General features: G+C 54.9%; 7 protein-coding genes across 7 annotated transcripts; 3 read left to right on the forward strand and 4 right to left on the reverse strand.

Annotated features, from left to right (window-relative positions):
* Positions 1-653: 653 nt before the first annotated feature.
* DICSQDRAFT_55258 (putative isomerase YbhE) lies at positions 654-1946 on the reverse strand (the record flags this gene model as incomplete). The annotated part of the gene is made up of 5 exons (XM_007363341.1): positions 654-1135; positions 1193-1304; positions 1359-1508; positions 1569-1719; positions 1789-1946. The coding sequence occupies 5 exons, from the start codon at positions 1944-1946 to the stop codon at positions 654-656; spliced, it is 1053 nt and encodes a 350-aa protein (XP_007363403.1).
* Positions 1947-2529: 583 nt separating this feature from the next.
* DICSQDRAFT_178961 (uncharacterized protein) lies at positions 2530-6082 on the reverse strand. Its single transcript, XM_007363342.1, has 7 exons — positions 5763-6082; positions 5329-5687; positions 5144-5270; positions 4816-5082; positions 3220-3297; positions 2866-3165; positions 2530-2810 (listed from the first exon to the last, which is right to left on the reverse strand). Exons 1-7 carry the CDS (start codon positions 5901-5903, stop codon positions 2736-2738), a joined length of 1347 nt encoding a protein of 448 aa, XP_007363404.1. The 5' UTR covers positions 5904-6082; the 3' UTR covers positions 2530-2735.
* Positions 6083-7652: 1570 nt separating this feature from the next.
* Positions 7653-9605, reverse strand: DICSQDRAFT_101627 (MFS general substrate transporter). Its single transcript, XM_007363343.1, has 8 exons — positions 9503-9605; positions 9276-9455; positions 9194-9216; positions 9040-9144; positions 8585-8976; positions 8435-8527; positions 8009-8378; positions 7653-7949 (listed from the first exon to the last, which is right to left on the reverse strand). Exons 1-8 carry the CDS (start codon positions 9546-9548, stop codon positions 7710-7712), a joined length of 1449 nt encoding a protein of 482 aa, XP_007363405.1. The 5' UTR covers positions 9549-9605; the 3' UTR covers positions 7653-7709.
* Positions 9606-11688: 2083 nt separating this feature from the next.
* DICSQDRAFT_178963 (uncharacterized protein) lies at positions 11689-14745 on the forward strand (the record flags this gene model as incomplete). The annotated part of the gene is made up of 5 exons (XM_007363344.1): positions 11689-12048; positions 12223-12435; positions 12487-13225; positions 13286-13530; positions 13585-14745. The coding sequence occupies 5 exons, from the start codon at positions 11689-11691 to the stop codon at positions 14404-14406; spliced, it is 2379 nt and encodes a 792-aa protein (XP_007363406.1). The 3' UTR covers positions 14407-14745.
* Positions 14746-17285: 2540 nt separating this feature from the next.
* DICSQDRAFT_167742 (PLC-like phosphodiesterase) lies at positions 17286-21053 on the forward strand (the record flags this gene model as incomplete). The annotated part of the gene is made up of 8 exons (XM_007363345.1): positions 17286-17379; positions 17489-17564; positions 17618-17654; positions 17713-17916; positions 17978-18273; positions 18349-18471; positions 20783-20872; positions 20930-21053. The coding sequence occupies 8 exons, from the start codon at positions 17286-17288 to the stop codon at positions 21051-21053; spliced, it is 1044 nt and encodes a 347-aa protein (XP_007363407.1).
* Positions 21054-22026: 973 nt separating this feature from the next.
* On the reverse strand, positions 22027-22654 carry DICSQDRAFT_134294 (uncharacterized protein; the record flags this gene model as incomplete). Its single annotated transcript, XM_007363346.1, has 2 exons — positions 22027-22499; positions 22561-22654. Coding segments are annotated over 2 exons (487 nt in total), but the record flags the coding sequence as incomplete, so codon positions are not given.
* Positions 22655-24112: 1458 nt separating this feature from the next.
* DICSQDRAFT_82000 (acetoin reductase family protein) lies at positions 24113-25364 on the forward strand. The gene is made up of 7 exons (XM_007363347.1): positions 24113-24384; positions 24438-24483; positions 24545-24685; positions 24750-24884; positions 24953-25017; positions 25083-25187; positions 25247-25364. Exons 1-7 carry the CDS (start codon positions 24118-24120, stop codon positions 25277-25279), a joined length of 792 nt encoding a protein of 263 aa, XP_007363409.1. The 5' UTR covers positions 24113-24117; the 3' UTR covers positions 25280-25364.
* The last annotated feature ends 646 nt before the right edge of the window (positions 25365-26010 follow it).

Raw genomic sequence — 26010 nt, forward strand, 5'->3', positions numbered from 1 at the left:
CTTCGGCGATCCGCTCGCACCCCTCCGGGCATCCGTGCCCTCGCCACTCGCCACTCCTCCGGGCAGCTCGCTGCGCCCTCTCGTCGTTCCGCCTGCCCTCCGGGGCCTCTTACGCGGTGATCCGCTCACTGCTTCCTCCCCAACCCGGCCCCCCGCCCGGCCGCATCATGCTCACTCCATCCCTTCTCCTCGGGCCGGCCCGCCCTCCCTCGATGAATCCGCTCGCCATCACTCCTCCTTGGGCCCGGGCCCCGGTGCCGGCCCCCGTTTGGGTGCAATCACTTCCCTTTGGGCCGATCCTCACGCTCAGCCTCCCGAGCCTCCGGCTCTCCGCTTCACTCTCCTTCCTGGCTTGAGCTCGGCCCACCGGTCGCGCGAGAGAGCGGTGGCGACACGGACTCGGTGGTCCCACGCAGCTTCCGTAGCGCGCGCCCAATACCATCGTTTTCCGTCCTGCCCGAGTATAGCGTGCATAGAAGACCTCCGCTAGACATCACGCTAACCCTCAAAAGTCGCGCAACAAACGCTAGGTCGCGCAACAAACGCTAGGTCGCGCAACAAACGCTAGGTCGCGCACTGACCCACAGCACGCTACTACAACAGGATAGGCGGATTGTACGGGGCGCATCACATTCACAAAGCGCCACGCCGGCTTAATTCAGCCACACGAAGCTCGTCCTCGTCGGGATGTCGGTGTTTCTCGTCAGAAGCGTCAGGTTCCTCCCGCCCTCCGTCCTCTTCAGCATGATCGTGCCCGCGTCCCCCGCGACACCGCTTGCGATGAGGAACTCCTTCTCGGGACCTCCGAGCTGCATCCCGCGGATCTGGTCGAGGCCCGTGAAGACGTATCCGAGCAGCTCGAGCTTGGGTTCGACGCGGAAGATCGTGATGGCGTCACCGCGCGGGTCCTGCATGCCCGTGTTGCGGTTCGACACGTAGATGAACGGCTCGGGGAAGCTCGGGGAAGCCTCGGTGAGGAGAATCTCCGCCGCGGCCATGGCGGCACCCTCAGGAAGGCCCGGGGGAGTGATGTTGAAGTTCGCAATGAGAGGCCCGGTGGTGCCATTCGGAGCAGGAGGAATGTGTTGCTGCGTCAAGGTGCTAGCGAGCTCGTGGAGGGTGTAAAGCGTCGTCCCTGTAAGACGAATGAGGTCAATGATTGTCGTTCAGTCAATTTGCTCTCGGAGCGTACCTCGAGTCGCAATGTGGCGTGGTCCACTTCCAGTTGGCTGGTCTATTTGACCCTGCACCTTGAACACTCCGGGGGCCCCGTCTTCCACTAGGCGCCAAACCTTGTCTGCGCCCTGCATGCATATCAGTATTGCGTGGCCCCGGTCACACGTCGACAAGATCCTCACAAGATCGGGGACAAAAACCTCTTCTCCATGCTCGAGCGCCATGTGAGGGTGGGACACGGGGGCATCGAACTGGATGAGCGAGTAGGAGGACACAAACTCCAGAGGATCGGTAGTCTCAGTCGGCACGATAAGTCCGTTGCCGGAGTTGTACTAGGCCGCCGGATATTCAGCCACTCTCGAAGAAAGCAACCAAGCCTCGATGCAACACACATTCATGATCGCGACCTGCCCAGTCGAGAGCGGGGTAGTGAACGCGGGGCTGTCTCCCTGCGAGCTGACCGTGTCGATGGGGCCAGTGAGGGCGCCGTTTTCGCCTATCGTGAAGGTCTGAAGGGCTCCTTGCGGATTTTCATTGACCGCGCTGCATGAGTCGCGTGTTAGAATCATGATTGGGATACGAAGTTATGACAAGCACGGAGATAGCTCGTACTAGAGAATGCTTTTGTTCGTGGGGTGAAGCGCGATCCAGGATGGGTTTGCCCCGGTAGGAGACTGGTTGAGCACCGACAGCGAGTTCGTGTCCGAGTTGAACAAGTAGGACACGACAAAAGAGGTGTAACCCCCTGCAAGGATGGTGAAGTTGACCATGGTGGCGAACACGAGCGTATCGGGTGCGCCTGGGAGGAAAGGGGCCCCCGACGGGACCCTGCTTTATATACTTGCACGCTTGGCCGCGCATGGCGCAGACAAAATTCCTATCTCGTCAATCCTCGTGGTAGGGCTGCGCATAGCGGAAGATCAGTACGGCTGAATAGCAAATAAACGCCGTGCTCAGGTCACGGTACCGCGCCAGTGGTCTATCCGAAGCTCATCCGCGCCGACGGAACGACGTACGTTCGTTGCAGACAATCTGCAGTCTTCTACGATCAGCTACCTCGTCATCACATGTCTGGTGAAGATGCCGTACCCGGCTCTCCAGAGCACGCCAGTCGTGGTGTCATCTTCCGGCAACGCAATCCAGAAGATCGCAAAAATCACTTCGATATCCGGCAGCACTGTGGCAGGAAGCAACAGAAGCTATGGAGGTGGTCCGAGGCTATCCCGCGGTCTGTATTATTTATACTGTTGAGTGAGCTTACCGGAACACGGTGGGTCGATACCGTCATCCTCCCATCATTTATCTTGTTGACGGACCACTGGATGCCTTGCGGTTGTGCTTGAAGAGAACTGCTGGATGTGAAAAAAATACATTCCTCCGATCCAGGTGCACGGTCTCGATACGAGTTCAAGCAGTGCGTGGGTGGTACAAGGACGAGGATACCGGGATGCAATAACATAACATCGTGGTAAAGGCATGCTAGACCCATACATTTTCGTGCACGGCGACAAGTCGAAAGCATGTGTCATAGAGAACAAGGAACCAACGCAGATACAATCTTAGCGGCCACCCTTGCCACCCTTCATCTGCTGCTTCGATACGCGGGGAGCGGTTGATACGGGCTTGTGGGCGGGCTGTAACACAGCGGACGGTCAGCCGGGGTTGAGTAGAATGAATGTAACGACGTACCTTGGTCTTCTCCTTCTTCTCCTCCTTAGCCTTCTTCTCCGCCTTAGCCTTCTGGATGGCAGCAGTCCGCTGTTGCGCACGGATAGCGGCAGTCTGGTTCCTCCGCGCCGCAATGGCAGCGAGGTCTGCACCGACGATGCCACGCTGGTGCTTCACGGTACGCCGGGAACGCTTCTTGGCAACCTCCTCCGTAATACCCTTCTTGTGCATGCGACGGTACACCTGAGTCCAAGCGATCTTACGGGGGTTCTTGCGCTGAAGGAAGAGCGACTCATTCTTGGAGGTGGCGAAACGGAAGATCTGGAGAGCAGCATAAGGTATGAGGATGGGAAAAGTGATTCAGATTGTGCGGACCTTGTTGTCTCCCCGCACGAACAGACGACCCTTACTGGGGTAGATACGATAGCCGGAGAACGAGTCGATTTCGACCTTCTACGCTCAGCAGACCAACGTCAATAATGATCGCGGCAAGCGAGGAAGAACTAAACGCACCATCTGTGCCGAAGGAGATCGAGAAAGGAGCGAAGTCAGCAAGAGGTCTCAACTAGCGCGATCCGTTGGGCCATCCGCCATCCACTATTTCATCGTGCCATCCACCCTTCGGAGACAACGAAATCGACATAATATCCACATTGACATGCTCCAGGATCTTCCCTCAGTGCAGTCGTACTGTTCTCCGACCCTCAAAACCACAAAAACACGTACTCACCTTGAATTTGGGGCGGCGGGGAGTGTGTCGATGGCGTTGTGTAGCGTCCCGATTCCGGTTTGGCTGTGCCACAGCACAAATGACACCAAGCAAACCCACGTGGCTCTCATGTGCGGGCGTCTACCTCCATGTTATCGGGTGGTTTTAAGTCGTGGGGGCTCTTACACTCTCTTGCAGGGCCTACGGTTCGTTTATGAACTTCAGGCTTCCAAGGGAGTCAAAAAATACAGACGCTTGACCGCAAACTCGTAACCTGATTGAAGTTTGTGCGCATGACAGCTTTAAGGGTTGTCGGGAATCTTTACAACACCAGCATCTGTTCTAACAAGCTCACCAGTATATACTTCAGCATACATGACACTAGCTGTGTGAAGTTGTCTGTCAAGGACTCTCGTTCCGTTGTCTGGGCATATGCGTCAGTTGTCACTCTCCAGTGGTCGTGTCTGGAGGATACATCCGTATTCACCACCATGCGTCTCCACTTCCTACCACAGATGTCTACCATGGATGTACGCTGATAGGACTTCAAGCAATAAATTCACGGCTAAAACACTCCAGACTACGAGGTAGTATTTATCCTCATCTAGACCAGCATAGCTACTACTCACGGTAGCTGTAGCTATGCCATCCTGGGAGTTCATTCTCCAATCCTGTGTTTTCAATTGAGATACTGTATTGCCCACTCGGGCCTGGCGTGACGCTCTCACATATGTTGAGTTAAAGGGCATCGTCCAGCCTGTCTTGCGTCCTCAACGCAGCTTGCTGTGGTTGCCATGATTGGGCGTAGCGCCTTGCACAGCATGTTTTGCGCCGTGGTATCGGGTGTAAGTTAGAGATACAAACATATTATGCGTAAAGATCCGAGCAACTGGCGGCGGTTACACACCTATAATAAGGTATTAGGGAGAAAGAGCGCTCGTTGCATTGAAGTACTTGGCAGCTTCGACATATGCATCGTTCACGCATGTCACGATCAAGATACGTATGCGCACATCATTTCCAACGCTGCGATGAGTCAGTCATTTAGATTGAGGACGATTGTACAACGAACTCCTTACGCAATTGAATTGCTCTCGTTGAGTAAATAGCACGAAATACACATGCGACGACACTTCTACAGTGAGTAGCGTGCCTTGCCAAATATCAGGCCTTAATCGCTTCAAGTGACTACGTATGGTATTTCGCCGTTGAGTAATACTCTACATCGCCTGATAAGAAGTGTACCATTTGATCATCTCTACGGCGCCGTACAAGGCGGCGGTCAGAGTCTGGGAGTGGAAGCTGAGTCGGTATAACCCCCGCGGACTCTTCTCGTCGAGGGCCCAAACCAGCACCGTTGCGTAGAGGGAAGCGAAGACGATGTAGGGGTTGTACGAGTAAAGAAGAGTGGTGAACAGATGGATTGCAGTGAGCAAGAACTTCGTGCGAAGGACGCTCTTCAAAAGCACGGGAATAGTAGGTACTTGCTTCTCCCAATCCTCGTCGAAGTCGCGGACGTCTGCCATCACCTACAAAGGGCGCCCTCCATCAGGTCGGAGTAGTAGAAGATTTGCCTCGACAACGACTTACGGCATGGCAAGCACGGTTGATTGTAGACCATACGATGATCTGAGTGGGGTTCCAGATGCTCGGGCCCGCCGGGGCGGCGGAAAAGGAGCGCGCAAGTATTGAGTTGACGATGGCAAATGTACCGCACCTATGGCACGTTGCCCTACGGTGAGTGGTGCGACCTGATGCGGTGCGAACAGACATACCCTCTAATCACGCCGATGAGGATAGCCTTCATGCCAGGTATCCGCTTGATGGTGAAGGCGTTCTTCGGAGCTTTTTTCTCTACAGTTTTCTTCTGGGTGCCGCCAAAGACAAACAGCTTGAAATCCCATACAAAAGCGGGACCGAAGAAGACAGTGACCATGGCCCATGTCAAAGGTGGAGAGAGGGAAAGCGCTAAGAGTAGCAGAGCGGCATTGGAGTAGAGGAGCATCTTGGATTGTCGAAAGATCGCCATCATCTCGCTGTTGCTGGTCTTAAACGCATAGGACAACATAGGGGCTTGGTCGAAGTAGTGGTCCATGCCTATGGCGAGGATGTCAGAAGCGACGCAAATGAGCACCTGTGGGCCGTCGTCAATGGACGGATAAGGGCTCACGGCGAACTTCAACGGCTGGTCTCTTCGAAAAACACGTACCGGTCTCCAATCTATTACGCCAAAGATTGAGCGCGACATGAACGTCGACAAGCCAAGGCTTCCAATGGAGAGCATGAGGGGATGTGTCAACAGCTCATCCCTAAGTTTGGCGGGCGTAAGAGGAGCGAACTGGGTGGCCATGTTGAATGGTTACGGTGTTCCGAGGCTGTCCTGATGAGAGGGGTGGCCTCTCGTCTCTTGAGGCGGACGGTTATAAGTGCTTCTGAGCCCCGTAGACGCTGTGACTCCCGGAGGCGAACGATGGCTGACGAATTTTTGGACAGTCCGACACCTCCTTAACTGGTCGACTGGCCGTTGGACCATCTCAGATCATGACGACATGGATGATTCGTATTGTCGGTCCGACGCTGGACGTTCAAAACGACTAGTAAGCCGTGCACGATAGAGTCCCAGAAACGTCGTATATCGAGCTGTGCTGGCTCCGCTGATGCCATCCCATCTCGACGTCCCAATCCCGGTGGGTCGGGCGGCATGGGATGTAGCACGGTATTCTATGATGATGTTCAGCGTTGCGGTACAGTCAGACCACCATAGATGTTTTGACTCACTGAGTTTTACTCCCCGAGAACATGAGACGTATCAGACCGTCCTCAGAGTTTCCCCGGCAGATACGTATAAGACGCCGCCCGTGGCCGTTCCGTGACATGAGGTGGTCGATGTTGAAAGATGCCGACATCGTGGCGGCACTTCTGCAAGATTCCGAGTGAGATTCCGAGCGCCGATCAGGCAGTAACGCCAGCGGAGTTACATGAGACGCCTCATGAGCGACATTCCAATATTCCTAGCATTTCAGCAGTAAGCATACTGCAGTACTTGACCAGCACGGGCATTCGTAGACTTCCTTAGATTGCCATGTGTACGCGCTAAGCGCTTGTCATGTAGACGAAGGCGGAGAGCATCATACTAGCTACCTTCAGTGCACACAACCGAATTGACATCATAGGGCAGGGCCCTCCGGGTAGTTCCGACCACGAGTCATTTCAGGATGTGAGTGCCTGATTGTATACTATACAAGGACATTGTACCCTAGTAAACACCGTGGTGGTTGCCAAGTGCGCCCGGAGGGCGTGGAAGATTAGGGGCGGGCCGAAAGCGCCCCACTGGCAGTCTCTTGTGTCTTTGAGGTTGGCAGGTTACTCATTACAATTACTACTGCAGATATGAGAGATTTAGCGTTGCTTCAAACTGCTCAAATACCTAAGCTGTATGTGAAGACAAACACCGCCCTTCTCTCCGCAGGTACCGCTTCACCGACGCTCTAGAAGCCGCGGACATCCGACCTTGTGTACTGAGCTACTTCACGTGGTTAGAGCAACACACCCACTACGGCGAGACACATACTACCGTCCGTGCATCGCAAGAAGAGGGCGCATCTGTTGCATAGAAGCGATCGGAGAACCGCAGCGTCACCGACGAAGATCCAGCAATTCTTCATCCACTTCATGCAACGCTGTCCTCGGCTAGCGGCGTAGTGCATCGTAATGTACCGTTGTGATCAAGCTAGGCGACAAGCATTCCAATGGTTTTTTTGCTCATGTTCATTGGTCGCGATATATGTGCTCTTCAACGAGAGGGTGCTGGTCGATCGAAATTACGCCCTACCCTGTAGGCCCGTATTCACCGTCTTTTTGTCTGAGGCTCCATCCGATCTGTCTACCTGAACCGCCCAAATGCACCAGAAAAGCAACGAAGCTGCTGTGCGCGGAACCGATACCTTTCACACGGATTTGCATACAGCCTAGGGCCACAGGTTCACATGGACAGGAACGGTATGCGAACATGCTGTCCTGGTAAATTACGTGGTCTGCTTGCGATAACGGTTGGATCAGATCGAATCCTTTACAGTACATGTGAGTAGCTATCTCAGACCTTCACATTCATGTCAGCGGCCCTCTCCGCTAAGGCAAGGAGGCCGCTGACATCCTTCTAGGCTTCGCCATGCGCTGTCTTTGGGGCCTCCAAGTCCTCCTGACGTTTCTTCTTGCCCGACTTACGTCCCAGATCGGCTGGCTCCGCGGTGAGGGAGAACAAAAGTCCAACGGCAACAAAGGGCGTCGTCGCGATCATCATAGTGCCGAACGCCTTGCCGTATGCCCGCGATGCGTCGGCTGCGATAGCTGGAGGCAGCGAATGGAGCCCACTCAGCGCCTTCAACTGGTCCATATACTGCAAGCCGAGTGTAGTAAGCTCCCGAGCACTCTGTCAAAAGAACGCGAGTAACTGACCGGTGCTGCCCCAGAGTTGGATGCCATCGTCTTCTGGAAGACGTTATTGATGATGGAACCCTGCATCGCGATGCCGACAATTCCTCCTAGCGATTTGCTCCACATTGTCATCGTCGTCACGCTCGCGAGTAGCTCCCACGCGACCTTGCTCTGCGCGGACACGGTGTTGGTCTGTGCGATGAGACCCACACCTGCACCACTCAGTGCCAGGAAGACGTATTCGACAGCACGTGGCTGTGTGCCGTTCAACATGATCATGAGGCCGTTCGCGAGAGTGTTGATGGGTCCTGCCCACATCCACGGACGGGTCCGGCCTGTCCAGGACATGAGATATCCAACCAAAGTCGAGAATATGACGATAGTTCCGACACTTTGGAGACGATGAGCCCGGTACGTCTCGGCGATAGACCGTATCACGTCGCTCACTATGGCAATATTTCGAGTCCGGAGACAAGCTGGTTGTCGCCGCGCACGAGCTGATAATACGATGGGATATACGCAGAAAGGCCGTACATTGATCTGACAAAGAATCTCGCGTCAATAGGACAGCATCTCAAGATCGATGACGGCACATACACCGAAGAGAAGAAGTAGTTGCCAGTCGACGCAGCCACGTTGCGGATTCTGAACATTTCAAGGGGAATGACCGGGAACCGTGGGAAGTGCAGTTCGTATAGAATGAATATCGGAAGGAGAACCGTGCCTACCACGAGCAAGGAGATGATGACGGGACTGTGCCAGTCAAATGTTGTACCGCCCCAAGACAAAGCCAGACACAAGGCGACGATGCATAGTGCAACGAGAATGATGCCGCCGAAATCGACGTCCCTGAAAGAGGCCCCTGGGCGTTTCCTGTTCGGGATATTCTTCACGAACATCAGAAGAACAAGGATAGCTGGACCCGAAAGAATCAGGTTAATCCAGAAACACCATCTCCAGTTTATGCGAGTGAGGATTCCCCCGAGAACCTGCCGTCATCACAATTGTCAAACTTACCTTCACCAGTCAAAGAAGGTGCCGAGGGTACTCACCGGCCCTAGCACAGTTGCGATAGCGGTACGTGCATACATAGCACCGACGAATTTGCCTCGATCGCGCAGGGGCACCATTTGACTGATGATAATCATGCAAACGACCTGCCTTACCTGTCAGCTACCGCGTAGTATACAGAGCAAGACAACGTACAAGCAATCCTGCTGCTCCAATACCTGCGTAAACTTGTTTAGGAAGCGGCATGACCTGATTTTGAGCCTCGTGGCAAACGCACCGGCAATGGCTCTCCCGCAACAGAGAAAGATGAAATTGGTCGCTACTGCGCAAAGGAGGGATCCGATGTCGAAGACCGCGATAGAGATGAGGAGCATGAGCCTCGAGCCATACAAGTCAGTCCCGCGACCGAAGATAGGTTGGAAGACGGTGGACGTCAGGAGATATGCCAATGAGATCCCTGAGACGAGTCAGCAGCAGCCTACTCCGCATGGAGTCTGTACGTACAGCTCTCCTGGGGCAAGGCATCGAATTGAGACGCAATCGTAGGCATAGCAGTTGAGATGATGGTTTGGTCCAGCGAACCCAAGAACGCCGCAACGGAGAGGCTTGCCGGGGATGAGAGGGCTTTCGAGATAAGACTAGAGTTCGGGGACGTACGCAAGAAATACCAGTTGAATTTCCTTGTTCGACATTGGCTTGACTTGTTGTTCGGCCGAGGTGGTCTGGCCGACCGGCATAGACTGCCGCTTCTCCGGACGCTCCACAGCGACGGTACGTTCTAGTCTCCCTTCCCTTGAATCGATGTGCGTGCTCGACTGGATGGACACTGGGTCAAAATCTGGAGCATCTGGATTCTCTGGTACAGTGCCTTCGTCCGTAGGGGTCGTAGGGCGGTCCGGCACTGTGATCTCGTAGGTAGGCGTCGCGAGGTGATCTGACAGCGTGCTTTCAGCCGTCGGCGTTGCGAGGCGTACTCTGGTGTCTATTACTTCTCCTTCGGTCATGCCGAGCGCCGTCGAAGGCTGCAAAAGGATGAACAAGTGGGCGGGCGAGAAACACAATGTCACTTACCGGACGGTGGGCCATACTAGGATGCGTATATGGACGCTGGGTCATTATGGGATCAGTGTACTCTTGAAGCTAGTGATACGGTTTAGGTGGATCCGAAACGCTGGTGTTTCGTACGTTCGGGCGAAAGGATTCGAAGACACGTCTTACAACCAGCTACAGCAGCCTGAGCGGGTGTATGGCAAGGGAGAGCGACTCATGAGAAAGTCCTAGCACATATATCTTTTCGACGGTGTCGACGGCACTGCAACGTCAGCCTCGGACACTCAGCATCCGGGACTACGCGCCTCGCGATTGACGCTAGCCATGTGAGCGCAGTAGAGACAGCTGTGTTACACTCGTTGTGTGTTGTACACACGCACCGGCCAGATGATCTGAAACGTGAGGCACAATGCTTGTCGCATGTCAGGACAGACTATTGACGGAACAGTGGAACAGGGCATAGGTCAGCCGTCGTTATGCGATGTTGGTTAATCAAGATACTCACTGTATGCCGAATCGCCATGGCCGAACCTGTAGGCATTTCCAGCACACCAAGCTAGAGTGTAGAACGAGGACATGCTGATTGTGGCGGAAGTGTTCTCGTGACGAACGCACAGCACATGTGTGATTGACAGACTCTTGCGTCTGGTGCAGCTCGGAGGGGTAGTCTCTTGGCCGCCCATTGCATGATCATGCAAGGCCCGACTCGGTGGGGCATCTGCCGTCACTCCCAGAATAAGGAAGAAGTACACAAATGAGGCGTGACAAGACGCAATACCACACGAGAACGAGATAGCCTGATACGTTTTCTTTGGTGTAGCGGAATTACGGACGTTCTGACACATCCCGCGGAGACGGAGAAGGCGACTAGTTCTGGATGTGGGTTCCGAGAGCTTTAACGACAGTTCTGACCCCTAACCTGGGGCATCTGTCTAGTCCGCTCGCCGTGCAGACACAGAATAGATACGAGAGCGTTGTGTAGCCGAGGGCGAGGTACAGTTCGGAGCGCTGCCACCGAGATCAGCCACAAGGAGTAAGCTAGAATGTACATGTACCACTCACTTCGATCTTCAATCCTGTCTTTCTGATTCAAATATCGTGAGAATCCGAGACGGGACTAGGCACACGAGAGGGGCGCACGACACACCATGCTAAATGCAGGTGTGGAAGCATCGGTAAAGGAGCCGAGATGATGGTCCGTGTACTATCGGGCGACCAAGATAGCGTAGTAAGAATAACTTGTACACAACCACGCTGAGACATGTGTGGCACGAAAGCTTGAGTTCTGCCCGTTTCCGCAAGTTGTGGTAATGGTATCATCTGGTCTTGGACTGTAGAGACTGCGATAACGGTTCAGGGAGGAACACTGATCACCGAGAAAAATTGCTGTGGTACTCGCCATGAATTCCGTGACATGTATGCTAGTATTCAGCGAGGTGTAATCGAGGAGAAGGCAAGCGGCAGGCGCGTCGCGGTAGTACGGCGACAAGAGATAGGCGTCTAATGTACCCCGAGAGGCGCGACATCCGCCGAGAAGAGCGCAACGCCGTCACATGATAGAAACGCGGTTCGCGTTTGGCGCGCAAAGTTGAACACAGACCTCGGCTTCGACCACCTCCACGACGACGGCGGATGCCACCATGTCTACGACGATAACGTCTCTCTTAAACTCTCTGCATACACATTTGCAGTCACAAACACAGCTCCTGCCTACGCTCCATGCTCAGCTAGGCTTGCCTCCGACTGCTCTCCACGACGAACTATCCGCGCTGCAACAACAGCTCACCCAATGCATCGAAGGCCAGATTGAGCTACGACGAAAGCAGGTCGACGAGTGGATGGAGAAGTGTGGTGCAGTGGAGGATCAGTGCATACGATATGGAAAGGCTCTGGGCGGTCACCTCAAGTCGTCAGGACCGAGTGTGGGGGAGATCAGGAAGGAACAGGTTCTCCCCCGCCGCTTCGAGCTTGTTTCAGATTACCACGAGAAACTGCGACAGGTCAGTACTTACTTCTATGGAGCGCCATTTTAGCCCCTGCTATACACCAGCACCGAGTCTGCACTTTAAGTTGCATATCACCCTGCCGCTTCCCGGTGGTTAAGGGGGCAGCGATCACTTTCTTCTCCGGCTCCCCATCCATTCCTTTGCAGAGTGCTAACACGTGTCTTATAGCAATATCATACGAAGTTGGAGCAGCTCCTGAACCTCACAAGCAGGATATCCGCGCTAGCCAACACCCTTGGCCAAGATTTTTATGCGGCTGACATCCTTGAACCTGCCCCTGCCATTGGCGAAAATGAATACGACTCAACATCGCATCGAGACGTCACGCCAGAGCGCTTCTCCAAGTTAGAGAAGGAGTTGGTTCGCGGGAAGGGTGAAGTTGTGAGCGTGGTCTTTGAATGATTGCCTGGCCGATGCCTAACTCCTTGCTAGGCCAAGCGTCTCACTCAGCTCTCAGCGCATTTCGTCCAGATAGACTGGTTGTACACAGAACTGGGTATCACACCTCCTTCCTTAGACGACCTTCCTACCGCCTCCTCGTCTACCCTTGGCCTCCCTCCTCTCCCTCGCCCCGGTTCATCATGCGGCAGTCGAACAACAGGCCCAGACCCATTCCTCTCCACCTCTATGTCCATCCCTATGTCAACGCCAACGCCCGCGTCGCGTCTCAAGCCCCTAACCCCACTCTTGTTCTTGTCTGACGATACGCCACAGACCACTCAGGTCGACCACCAGCGCGTCTTCGCGAAGTTCGTTGCCCGGATGGAAGAGCTTTCTGACGAGGATCTCCCAGACTCCAATGTTGCCGTCGGCCTGGAGGGCGTCGAGCCGACCCCGGCGCTAATGGCATGGGCCGAGGCCACCCGCGCGGACCTCGAGGAGACGAAGAAGCGGCGCGAGGCGCACATACAAGCGATGTACGACCAGCTCGAGGCGCTGTGGCGTAGGCTAGGCGTTACCGACGCGGAAATGGACGCGTTCGTAGAGGCCCAGCGTGGGAGCACCGACGTGACTATCAAAGCGTACGAGGAAGAACTCGAGCGTATGCTGGAGCTGAAGCGCGAACGCATGGGCACGTTCATCGAGAATGCGCGCACTGAGATCACGAAGTTGTGGGATGAGCTTATGGTCGGCGAAGAAGAGCGGGCCGACTTCGCACCTTTCTTCGACGGTGGGTTTGGTGTAGTGCTAATCTGTAGTTGTGATCAGACGCTAAGCATCACCCCGATAGATGAGCATACGGAGGAGCTTCTATCCATTCACGAGGAAGAGATCAAGCGGCTAAAGGAGGAACGCCGGATGAAGGGTCCTTTGCTCCACAGCATCAAGAAGTACTTCGACATCTGCGACGACGAGAAGGAGCTTGCAGCGTCCGCCAGCGATCAAAGCCGGTTACTTGGTAGAGGACCTCGGGATCCGGGGCGACTCCTTCGCGAGGAGAAGATGCGCAAACGAGTCACCAAAGAGAAACCTCGGGTAAGCAACTTCTCGAACGCTCTGTGTTCGCTATAACGCTGATGGCTATTCTAGTTGGAGCAGGATCTCCTAATGTCGCTGCCAGCATGGGAAGCGGAGACAGGCCGTGCATTCCTCGTCCACGGGATGAGCATGCTTCAGTTCCTGATGGACACGGTGAGCGTGTCAGACAAGGAGAATGCGAACAAGCGCACCAAAGGTCGCGCAGGCTCCGTCCCTCCACGCGCCACGACCCCCGCTAATGGCTCGAATCACCTTGCGCCCCCGACTTCGGGTCACGGAAAGTCCGGAGTGGTCACCCCAGCGATCCGCCCTGCGTCCACACTGGGAAGTTCGCATTCCGCGCCGAATAAGCGGCCGCGTCTTGGCGAAGCCACAGCTACGCACACCAACCGCGCCCCGTTGGGGAGCAGCCGCGGGCCCAGTGTCAACCGCGCTGCATCCCCGACCAAGATACCCCTCCCAGGCAAGACTCCAACAACAGCAGCAGGCTCGTCTCTCCCCCGTCCTGTTTCTATCGCCATGCCCGTACCGAAGCCGGGCACGGCGCACCATGCGCTCGGGCACGGGCGCGTGCCGTCCGCCCAGCAACTCGGATCCAGCCATTCATACGGGATGTACCAACCGGGACATCGCGCAGCGTCCTACATGTCATCATCAACTTCCTCCTCATCGATGTATGCGTCGGGCACTGGGAGATATGGCGCCCCTGCGCCGAGTGCGGCGGCCGTCGCAAAGAAGGCGTCGCGCGCGAGGAGGGAGAGCTTCAAGCCGAGGCCGAGCGTGGACGAAGACTGGGCGGCGGACGTCGGGCTTGGAGGGCGTCGGTGGGCTGGTTTCGCTGGCGCAGTGAAGGAGGAGGACGAGGAGTACTGAGGGGCGTCGAGCTCGTGAGCCTATAGCGGCCTGACGTGCGACATATAGATGTGCGCGGCAGGCTGAGGTTTGGCTGGCATACCTCCCAGTGCGTCTGCGGGGTATCTTCAGTGATTTCTGGTTTTGTTCGAGAACACTCCGCAGGCATCGGTGACTTATGCGCACATATCTAACTTCAATTATGCTATGCGGCTCTCTTCTAGTGTATTAGTTCACGATCTTACGCCTCGTTATGATTTCCTACTCTGTAACTGTGTGTACAGTATCGTGATTGGCAGGCAATGCCGTTATGGACGCATGGTCGGACATCGACTATCTTCGCCAAGAGATACACTTCGCGTCCAGCTTGAGTCTCTTCGGTGTCGTATCGTTGATGACGGCTTGATGTCTCGTGTAGTTGAGCGGAGCTGATCACATTTGCCCAGCTCAGTCACTTCAAGCCTCTCGATGTTGCCAGCACATAGACCAGAGTGCTCTCCCAATAGGGGAGGTCAGAGTGGGCGATTTTGCCTGCGATTCTGCCTTGATTCTAGTTCGATTCTCGACAGAAGCGGCCTGGGGAAGCGTCCCAAAATCGGAGGCAGGCTTGACCTACCCCCTTCATGCACAGCGACTCCGCACGCGATCCTGACTGCAATTCCGCAGGTGTTGAGGCATTCGATGGGCGCAGCGAGTTTCGGGCGGTTTGATTATGTAGTATTCCTTCTCAGAACCCATTTTGCCCGTTGATGTGGGTCGTCGCGACCGTGGGCTTACTCCGGCTCTGCTGTTTCTTCATGGCTCGTGTAGAGGAGACAGGTTTCGCTGGATGGATAGTATGAGCAAAACAGTTCGAGTTTGAGGCTTTGCTACAACAGATGTGATGCGCGATCAGGCCGACCGCGAAAACAGTTTCTTGCATATATTAGGGGAGGTCAGAGTGCGCGATTCTGAAGCGATTCTCCAAGCGATTCTGAGGCGATTCTTGATATCTGAATCGTATCAAAATCGCGGCCTACTCTGACCACCCCATACCGAAGGAAGATTCTGGGAACGATTATGGTCGCGATTCTGGGGAGGATTTTGGGGGAGGCAGAAGCGCGGACAGCAGAATCGCGATTCTGGAGGGCAGAAGCTCCTCCGGAGGAGCTTCTGCGATTCTGCGCGATTCTGCCAAAATCGCGATTCTGAGAACAAAATCACCTCCAGAATCGTCCTCCAGAATCGTCCCAGAATCGCCCCGTAATCGTGCACTCTGACCACCCCTATTGGGTGCTTAGGTACTGTATATGGACTTATTGAGGGTGAACCCACGTATCATATGCTGTTATGGGTGCGTTGAGCAGAATCGCGAGCTGAAGCAGAATCGGATTCGAAAGCAGCGATTCCGAAGGCAAAAGCGACGATTCTGCCTTGAATCGCTCGAAGCGCCCGCTTCCCGAGTAAATCCGAAAGCGCTTCAGGACTCGAAACGGACCTGGAATCGTTGTCAGAATCGGCCAGAATCGTCCACTCTGACCTCCCCATATGTGCGGGCTCTGTCCGCAGTCCCGCGGCGGTAAAGTCGCTGTCAGACGAATGTCAGACTGGGGCTGTGCATGCTGCAACGTTCATCTTCGCAACAACTCACGAGCCAGGGGATCGTCGCTGAACGCAAACGAATCGTGTGCTGAATGGTGATATCAGCTTTGCTCGAAGACAAGTCCAATGCAATGCACGTTGCTACTCACCTCCAAGGAACGTCACGTTGCCATAGCTTCGATTGCAAAGTTCTGCATGACCGTTGCAAACGTCCGCTCTGCCGCAGGAAGGTCAGCAACCGCGCAAGGTGCAGGTACACGAGGCGTTGATGGAGCCCGGGACGGCGCTCCGGGTAAGTGGACATGAGAACCGTAACATGGTACGCACCTTCTCTGTGGGATTATGGCACCCTTGACCGAAGCGATAGCGGCCGCTACGCTCAGGAGGAATGACGCTGCTCGCATGTCGTGGGTTGTGAACGTACGGCGGAGGGAACGGGCGTAAGGAAAGGGGGCGTAAATACAAGAACGGGTCTAATAATGGCTGAGCCGGCAGCTGGGGACAGGAAGAGAAGCATCGAAGGTGGCTATTTGAGGGAACGACGCATGTGGGCTGACGCTTTCGATGCCATGACACCTGATGACCGTCCTGGTCTGCAGCACAGCAGCACAAGCCAAGGAGTCTCACTTGTCGAGCTGTGATGCGCATGCACAGCTTCTCAGCAGATCGACGCAGGCGGAGGACCTGTTGGCGGGTGACGAGAGGCAATCTGATGGTCCTGGACGCGTTGAGAGGCCATTGATGGCGACTGATGGTATCGCCGAATCTTCCGCATACGGCAAGGTACCGACCTCATTCCTCGTGCGGCGTGCCCGTTGTTTTCCAAAGGCTCACAGAAATATCTGAATCGCGAATGTGTTGAATACGAAAGCTTCCACGTCGATTGACACTACCCTCAAGGCACTTTGTGAGGGGAGAGGAGCGTCAGCCTCGCTCGTGGGTTTTCGATCGAAGGCGAGCATGTCGGCTGGTCTCGCTTAGCCCATCACCTCTGAACGCGTAGGGCCGCTCAATTCTTGAGGACGCAGGACGCAGGACGCACTCAGAGCTCGTTTGATGGATGTGATGCGCTAGCCGAACCTGCCGCATACGGCAAGGTACCAACCTCATTTCTCGTGCCCGTTGTTTTCCAAGAGGTCTGTCGTGTCCCAAACCTCACATAAAAATATGAACCGCGAGTATGTTGAAGACGAAAGCTTTCCGCGTCGATTGACACTACCCTTGAGGCACTTTGTGAGGGGGGAGGAGTGTTATCGTCGCTCGAGGGGTTCCGAAGGCGAGCTTGTCGGCTAGTCTCGCTTAGCCCATCACCTCCATCAATGGCCTCTAACGCGTCCTGCGTCCTGCGTCCTCAAGAATTGAGCGGCCCTCGTCCAGCGTCCACAAGAATTGAGCGGCTCAAACAAGATGGATGTACGTAATGATTCAGCGTCCCTCCCAGCGTTGCTTAGCACAAGTGTAGACACGGAAGGACGTCGCCATTCTGTTCTCAAGCTCGTCAGCTCACGGCTTTGGCATTTAGTTGCTGCCGACCAGCAGGTTGACATCCCTACCCAGCTCGGCCTTGGCGTTCGCCTGCTTCAAGCCCAAGCACATGTGTTCGTACTCTTACAGCGCTCCAGGAGCATTGTTGTTGAACTTCCCGTTGCAGCAACGACGGCGTCCTTCACTTCTGTCACACGAGCTGCGTAAGTCTAGAATCTGGCCTGTCGTTGCCCTGTCCGCTCACCGTATACTATATCACAGCTGCTGTTCGATGGCGGAACTGTCGAGGATTACCTCAACAAGGTTCACGACTTCCTGACGGCGAACCCTAACGAGGTCCTCACCCTCCTGTTCACGAACCCCGAGGGTGCGTCTCTCCCCGACCTCTGGGACCCACCATTCCAGGCGTCCGGCATCGCCGACCTGGCCTACGTCCCTCCTAGCATCCCCGTCAAGCAGAGTGACGTACGTATACTCCTCCGAATAGCACAAGCCCAAATATTGAGTTCCTACGTGCCCACTTCAGTGGCCGACGCTCGGCGACCTTATCGACAGCGGCAAGCGCGTCATCGTCTTCCTCGACGCGGGCGCGGACACGGACCGCTCCGTGCCGTACATCCTCCCGGAGTTTGAGATGGTGTGGGAGACGCCGTTCTCGGTCACGGACGCGACGTTCCCGTGCAGCGTCGACCGCATCAACGGCCCGCTCTCGACGGAAGACCACATGTACATGATCAACCACTCGCTGAACAAGAACATACTTGACACGGGCATCATCGTCTCCGACCCCAAGGACGCGCCCACGACCAACAGCGTCAGCTCGTACGTGCAGTCTGCCTTGTCTCTGGTGGAGGACATGGGGCATCGCTGACTTGGTCTTCGACGATGACGATGCAGGATCTTGGCTAATGCGGGCGGCTGCGAGGGCTTCGCTGCGGGCCGCGCCCCCAACTTCGTCCTCCTCGACTTCGTGAACCTCGGGCAAGGCCTCGACGCGGTCAACCAGCTGAACGGGCTGGCGTGAGTACCCATCATCATGATATAGTTGTCCCCCCTCCCGTTCCCTACCCCTCCTCCCTCTCCTCGCCTCGCCCATCCCATCATGCTTGTTGTCACCTTCACACGGGATGGGCGGTTTGCGTTGGAAACGTCGTCTCGTCCTTGTGCTTTGGACGCTAAGGTGCACCCTGCGTACCGGACATTGAAAATAGAGGGAAGAACTCGACCTCGGGCGCGATGTCGATGTTGCGACCACCGGGAATGGGATATGGACTAGCTGTACTATTGACGACAATGATGATTTCGCTCTGAGATGCTGCTATTCATTCGCCCCCGTCTGTGCGGCTCCTCCGCAGTACTGATATATTAGAAGCGTTTCGTGGGCACCTAAGCGCCAAGCAAACGCTCTTCGAAACAGCTGCAGCACGATGTGGCCTATGGAAATTGACGGCATTGTGATCCCGCCTGTACTAATCAATGCAGTTTCCGGTCAATATTCCATCTTATATGCACTTTTTAGACCCAACCGAGAGAGCACCCAGATACGCGATACAACCTATACAAGCGATACTGCATCCCGACATCTATGCACTTACAGAGGAACTTTCCTTTCCCGGAAATAACTGTGTAGCACACGAAGAGGCGACTGGCTAATTGTGTGGTAAGTCCGCCGCTCTACACTGCTTCTCTGCAGAGGGGATATTCCATGAAACTGATATCATTTTGTTCGCACTGCGCGGATACAACAAATGCGGCGAAGGGGATTGCCAGTGGTGCGTCTATGTGCAACAGCAATCATCAACACGGTTCGAGGGTGCCAGTGGTAGCTGCACCGCACCTAGGTGACGAATAGCGCTTCCCTCGGCCAGAAGTTGCTCGCGGCTATGTCGGGTGAGGCTCATCGATATCATCTATGGCGCAGGTCATCGAAACTGGAGGTCCCTCGCGACCCCCTGATATATGAAGTGCGTTGGAACTGTCAATCTCTCCACTCACTTTTAAGAACTGAACAAGCAATAGCGCATTCCTCAGACTCACGTTTGTTACCGTCCAGCAACAATTCAATCCTTCCCTTCCCCTGGCTGGCACGTAGTTCGTCACCGTTCGTCACTAGTCTCGTCCTCCATAAACATCACAGTAGACGCCGGCTACCAGGAGATGCCGTTAGCAGAGCTGAGTTATCTCATTAGCATGTAAGGGCACATCCTGTCAACGGGAGCTTAGATTATTGACGATAATAATCATCACCTTGCAGAGAGATATCCAACTACGCTACTGTTGCTATCATAGGTAAACACGACGTGGAGAGCTATGTTTATGTGCTGAACATCCACTTGTCAGTTGTCGTCATCTATGAATGCCTAATAACGATTGACCGCGAAGTCAACTTCGCCTGGAACGGCTGGAGCCGCCAAGTCTCATGGGCGAGATGTGTTTTTCTTCTAAACCGTTACCTCACTATCTTGCTGTGCGTGACTGGGTGCATTCAAATTTCGTCTACTTTCAAGACGGCCCTGGTAAGAGTTCTCCCTGAAGCTCAGATCGAAAGGGCTCTAACGGACTCGTGAACATGCTTCCACAGAGGTAGGCGTTGGTTACTGCCATGCTCTGTGCTTCCTGCAAGGTTCGAATGCCCCTTGCAGCTGTGCTATTCCGATGAGGATGATACAAGCATCTGAAGTCACTCTTTACGTCGTATGGGCAGGTGCGTTACTCCCAGTCACAGCCTGAGACTCATGGTGCACGGTCTGACGAATGACCAGCGTTCGCCGGGATTCGCGTCTATGCCATTAGTGGCTGTAATCGGTCGAAGACCACCGTCGTAGTTGTGCTTGCTTTGGTACCTGCAGTCACCAGCGTGGTATGAGCTTGGTCACTCCTAACACAAAATATGACACGAGTCTCACCTGCTCCCAGTACCTTTACACCCTAGGGTCTGTCGTCGTTACCCCCCAAGGGTGCGGTGAAGTAATGTTTATATCACAATTTCGGACTTATACCAAGTAGGTGGGTTGGATTCATGGTGTATATTCCGACTCATGGTGTTTCTTTTAGATGTAGGCCGCACTGAATCTGATCATTGTCTCGCCGACGTTGAGATTGCCCATGACAGTATCTGTGGTTGCTAGGTTTTGCATAGTTTTATCCGAAGGCATCGTGTTGGTAGTGACTTGGCTGGCGCATGGAACACTTTCGTTGTTGCACGAAAGCTCAACATCAAGGTGTCTTTCATAAGTTTCATATTGAAAGCCGGCACTATCCACGTCAGGTGCGCGTGGATACAATATGTGCGGGACACATGAATGTACGACACTGAGACTATGCTGATTAGTATTGTATCATCATTCAATATCTTGCGGGTCATCTGCGACTTTGTGAACATCGGCGACTTCTTGACCAACCTCTTTTCTCTCGGGGACTTGTAAGCCCAAGAACTGCATTTGCGATACGTCCGAATTCACATACACGACTTCCACAGGTTCACGCCCATCCTCATCTCACGCTTCTTCTTCGACCTCCACGATCTTACCACCCGCGACCCGAAGCTCTCACAGATCATCTCGACAGGGCATGTACTGAAAGAAACCGAGTCGGCCGTCTGATGTGCCGGTCCTATCAGCGTCGTATGTCCCCTCTGCATTCATAGCTCCTATCCAACCTCGCTGACTTGGAGTATCCGTATCGGTCTATTCGCAGTCCTCTGGGAATTGCCGAAGGTTTCACAGCGAGGCTGACGGCTAGGAGTCTGACACCCTGATCGTGGGGAGGGGCCATCGACTGCTAGAGACATCGGAGGTCCCAGCCGGTTCCGATCGTACATGGACATGGACAGACTATACAAGTGAGATCCGCACGCCCATACGTTTGTACGCGGGAGTCGCAGCGCGGAGGCCGGGCCTTCGTGTACTGAGTGATCAGGTTCGAGGGCACGTTGCATGTACATTGGGGTGCGCGTAGCACACTATGTACTGTAGTGCCCAACATGGGCTTCGCCTGTGGACAATGATAAATAGGAGTCAAACCAACCTACGGTGCCGTCCTGGAGCAATTTGCACTTCAACAAATGATCTCGGGGTCCTGGGACGGGGCGAAGCATCCAGTGCAGAGACACCGAACTGAGGCCAGGTAGACGGGTGGCATCCTGATCGAGTCACGCAATGACCACAGCCTTGGTGTTGCGAAGGTTCCGTTGATACGCATTGCAGGTTATTTGGGTGCCGAGTATGCAAGTCCTACAATCTCCGTGACGAAGGGACTGTCCAAATGGTATCCGCGCGCAAGAGGCCTTACGGGATGTATTTAGGATCATGTGCGTGTTCCTTCGGTGGAGATTATACGATACACTACCGGGTACATATGTGCAGTCCGTGGTGCCTGGAGACAACCCTGGAGATAGGAAGCGTCTGAGAGTCCGTGGTGGAATAATTTACAAGCGCGGAGTATGTGCGCGGTCTGTCGGGGCGTACTTGGCCTGCAGCACGACGATCAGGACCGCCCCTCCCACATACCGAGAAAAGCAGAGCGGCACTCACCATCTCGTTTTCCTTCTTCTGGAACCCGCACTTCTCGTAGAAAGCTGCAAACGGGCAAGCGCGAGTCAGCACATACCGCCCCATCCCCCATTTCCACGCACGAGGCGAGGCGACAGGCGCAGATCACGACGGCGACGGCGACTTACGTATATTGCTATCGCTGCAGTTGAGGATCGTCTTGTAGCAGCCGCTGTTCTCGCTGATGGCGGTGAGCGCCTGGATGACGCGGAGGCCGAGCTTCTTGCCCTGCTGGCCCTTGTCGACGGCGATGTCCTCGATGTGGCCGACGGCGCCGAGGCCACGGAGGAACTTGCGCTCGACGAAGACGGTGCCGACGGCGACGATGCGGTCGGACGTCCGGTCGACGATGACGATGGGGTAGTACGTGCGCGGGGCGGCGCGGAGGGCGTCGAACTGGGCGCGCCAGGCGGCCTCGCCGGGGTCTGTGACGACGGTGAGGACGGAGAGGATGGCGAGGTGGCCGCGGGCGTAGTCGGACGAGGCGAGGGGGCGGATCTGCGTGCAGAGGGGTGGGCGTTGTGAGCACATGCTGGAGAGAGAATGAGTGGGGACGTACGTGGAGCTCTGGGGGCAGCTGCTTCCTGACGTCGGCGGGGATGTGTTCGGTGGGGAAGAGGAGGTCGAGGTCGTGGTCTGGCGTGAAGGGCATTATGGGTAGATTGCTGGGGTGAGTAGAGGGTATGCTAGGATGGTCTATGAGGGAACGAACGAGAGCAAGGACGACGAGGAAAGCAGAGGACGAGTTGCGGGGACAGTTGCTACAGCTCGGCTCTTGTTATGAGCGCGTCAGGCCGCCCACATTTGGCCTAGCGGCACGCGTTTGTGGCTGTCCCTCCCCGGTAGCGCCGCACAGGGCCCGCCGCCGGCTTGTCTTCCCCGTCCATGGCGGTGTCTGCTACGATTCTCTGCGACCCCGCCTCCGCCTCCGCCTCCGCCTCTCAGTAGCTATAGTCCAACTTGACTTTATGAAGAAAATGTTGTTGTCGATTTCCTTGACTCCGTTCTGCGGTCAACTCAGGAATGCTCCAGGTCAAGACGAGAAGATCCCGGCCTCCGGAGAGATCAGCTTCAACGAACCTGTCTCTTTCATCGACCATCTCCCAGGCTATACAGTGTGTGTCTTTACGTTCACGTCTTGATGGTCAAACAGGGTACTTCTTGCAATAGGCGTCAATCTCTTCATGGTGAAGCATCTCGCTTGGTCCGCGACGCTTCTTAACTGGTCTCGCGGGCGGTAGTCTGTGTTTCCTCTTTCCGGTATCTTCTATGGCTTACATGTGAGTGGTTGCTGCTGGCGCCGCAATTCAAACGATTATCTGCGGTCGGGCGCTTGCGCGTGCATTCCTGACTTGTCTCTGCTGCTTTGCCATGCATATCGTGCTTGCGACTGGTTCGTCTTCTAGGTGCAGCTAAAGTCGATTGCGAAGTCCTAGTCAGGCGCCCATGGCACCCTGTACTGTACGTACAGGGTTCGAGGTCCTTCTGCTGCTTTGCAAAAAAGATTGCAGTGCGAAGCGCGCAAAATCCTGTTTGCCTCTGTTTGCTCACCCGGAGAAACGCCCGCAATGCCGGGAGCCTCTTTGCAGCATGGTCGAATTTTCAGCTACAAACCTACCGAATATATTCAGAAAGTTATATTGCGGAGGCAGAGAACATCGTCGTTTATTTTGGCAGTAGGAAAGCGGGCACAGATTCAAGCACGGCTTTGACGGACGGAGTCCTTGTGAGCGCCCGGTTCCCGAAACAGAAATCCTCGCCGTAGCCGACGGGGGACCAAACAGGGGCAAACCGGATTTGCGCGCTTCGCACTGCAATCTTTTTTGCAAAGCACTGTAGCATCCTTGCCGCTGAAGAAGTTCGTCAAAGGGTCATCTGTACCCCGATCGGTGTTCTTTACGCGAATCGCAAACATCACCGACCGGCCTGACTCGACTCGAGTATTCCTCATTTCATAGCTATCGCCATAAGCTTATAGAAGCATACGACGTCGACGACGTCATATGATCTTTTGTCGGTCACGGTGTGGGTTCCGTGGGTATGGGGACCTAAATAAGTGAGGGTGTAGCTCGAGAGAGCCCCCGTCCTATCCCAAAACCACAGGCGCACTACAAGCATGTCGTCGAGCACAAGACGCGTTGTAATCATCACCGGAGCCGCAGAGGGCATCGGGCGCGGCATCGCGCTCAGGCTCGCGAAGGATGGCTATGACCTCGGGCTATTTGACCTTCCCAACGCCCAAGGGAAACTCGACCAGCTCGCGGAGGCCATCCGGAAAGAGTACGGCGTCCGGGTCGTTAACGTCTTTGGAAGTGTTGCCGCGGAGGACGATGTCAAACGACTAGTCGAGACCGTCGTGCAAGAATTCGGTAGCCTGTATGCGGTGGGTACTGATATGCTCGCTCGTTCGCATACTTGCGCTGACTTGATGACTAGATGATCGCGAATGCAGGGATTTCAGTCAACCGCGTCTTGCACGAGAGTACGTTTAGTTCTGCTTGTGAGTCTGCGGGTGTCCGTAGGCCTGATGAATCACTCCGTAGTCTCCACAGAAGAACTGGACAGGCTCCTCAACGTGAACGTCAAAGGGACGTTCTTCTGCTACAAGTACGCCGCGATCCAGCTCATCAAGCAGGGCAAGGGCGGTCGCATCCTCGGCGCCGCCTCGATCGCAAGCAAAAAGGGTACGCAACGCTCTGCTTCGCATCGACTGATGGCTCCTCGCATGCTCACGTCCACACGTCGTAGGAATGGCGATGAACTCCGTGTATTCTGCGACGAAATTCGCCATCCGGGGCATGACCCAATCTGCGGCGATGGACTATGGCAAGTATGGCATCACGGTGAACGCGTACGCTCCCGGGGTGATCGAGACGCCCCTCAGTAAGTTCCAGCAATCTTGGGACACGCGCTGGGATGCTGATGCTGATGCGCTTCGTTGCACTGCGCAGTGGCGTACCTGGACGAGTACCACACTGCGCAGAGCGGGCAGCCGAAAGGCTCGTGGACGGCATCGGTGAGGGCTTCGCTCGGATGCCCGTGTGTTTAGGCCTGTGAGCTAATTATACGTACCCCTGATAGTTCAACAGTGCGAACGTCCTGGGAAGGAACGGACAGCCGGCGGACGTCGCGAACCTGGTGTCGTTCCTAGTTTCTGACGATGCGTCGTTCATCACTGGGCAATCGGTAGGGAGCGTCGTGACTTGCGTAACTAGATATGAATGGCTGATTTGTTATGGCGATAGTACCTCGTTGATGGTGGATTTTGCTTCGATTAGGTACCGTCGATGAGAAAGAGCGAGAAAAAAAGCAGGGGCTTTGTTTGGACGCTCAAGAGCGCAAAGGGATGGTGGCGGGAGACTCGGGAGGGTTTGCCACCTGGGGCTGGGCAAATTGCGAGTCTCGAGAGAATGTATCATATGATCTATTGCAGTACTCACCTTGTTGGTTGGAGAGCGGTAGTGAATTCGGGTGGTGAGCTGTGGCTCTGAGCTTCGCGGGTGGTGCTCTGCCGCAGCGTTGTTTTGACCGCGGTCATGACCAAAGCCATGACCGATTTTGACTAGCTTGACTGGTCATGACGGTTGGTCAAAGGTCAACGCGTGATCTAGGCGACCGAGCGCTTGTGGGGTCGCACTAATCACGTTGATTGGGACCAGCAGCTATGGATGGCCCGACTATTTGTGTATGCCTAGGTAGAAATTGTATAGAATTGAAGGAGCATTTTTCGAGGGGAGAGTGAGCGGAAGGTGTCAGATAATGTGAGCTGGAGACAACAGAGGTTGGAAGTATCAAATACTTCAACTCCGTCAGCGGTAGAAACTATTCGGACTGAAGCATTTTTCGACTCTTCTACCGGACAAATAATATTGTGAGCGTGCAGCTTCCTCCCGCACTCGCTATTCCCTCACCCCCCTGACTACCTCCATGCACTAGCAAGACCAGCGTCGTTCGCCTGCCTACAGAACCTTCCGTTTGGAGCGAGCACCAGTGATAATGTAAATCGAGC

Source organism: Dichomitus squalens (genome assembly GCF_000275845.1).
Source record: "Dichomitus squalens LYAD-421 SS1 unplaced genomic scaffold DICSQscaffold_6, whole genome shotgun sequence".
In the NCBI taxonomy this organism is placed as follows: domain Eukaryota; kingdom Fungi; phylum Basidiomycota; class Agaricomycetes; order Polyporales; family Polyporaceae; genus Dichomitus; species Dichomitus squalens.

Coding starts and splice junctions, on each gene's coding strand:
- DICSQDRAFT_178961 (XM_007363342.1), bottom strand. CDS start 5,903: ATGGCCACCCAGTTCGCTCCTCTTACGCCCGCCAAACTTAGGGATGAG. Junction 5,688..5,762: donor GCGTAATAGATTGGAGACCG/GTACGTGTTTTT, acceptor GACGGCCCACAG/GTGCTCATTTGCGTCGCTTC. Junction 2,811..2,865: donor AGAAGAAGGAGAAGACCAAG/GTACGTCGTTAC, acceptor GCTGTGTTACAG/CCCGCCCACAAGCCCGTATC.
- DICSQDRAFT_101627 (XM_007363343.1), bottom strand. CDS start 9,548: ATGCCTACGATTGCGTCTCAATTCGATGCCTTGCCCCAGGAGAGCT. Junction 9,456..9,502: donor TGCCTTGCCCCAGGAGAGCT/GTACGTACAGAC, acceptor GACTCGTCTCAG/GGATCTCATTGGCATATCTC. Junction 9,145..9,193: donor TTGGAGCAGCAGGATTGCTT/GTACGTTGTCTT, acceptor CAGGTAAGGCAG/GTCGTTTGCATGATTATCAT.
- DICSQDRAFT_82000 (XM_007363347.1), top strand. CDS start 24,118: ATGTCGTCGAGCACAAGACGCGTTGTAATCATCACCGGAGCCGCAGAG. Junction 24,484..24,544: donor CAACCGCGTCTTGCACGAGA/GTACGTTTAGTT, acceptor ATCACTCCGTAG/TCTCCACAGAAGAACTGGAC. Junction 24,686..24,749: donor CTCGATCGCAAGCAAAAAGG/GTACGCAACGCT, acceptor CACACGTCGTAG/GAATGGCGATGAACTCCGTG.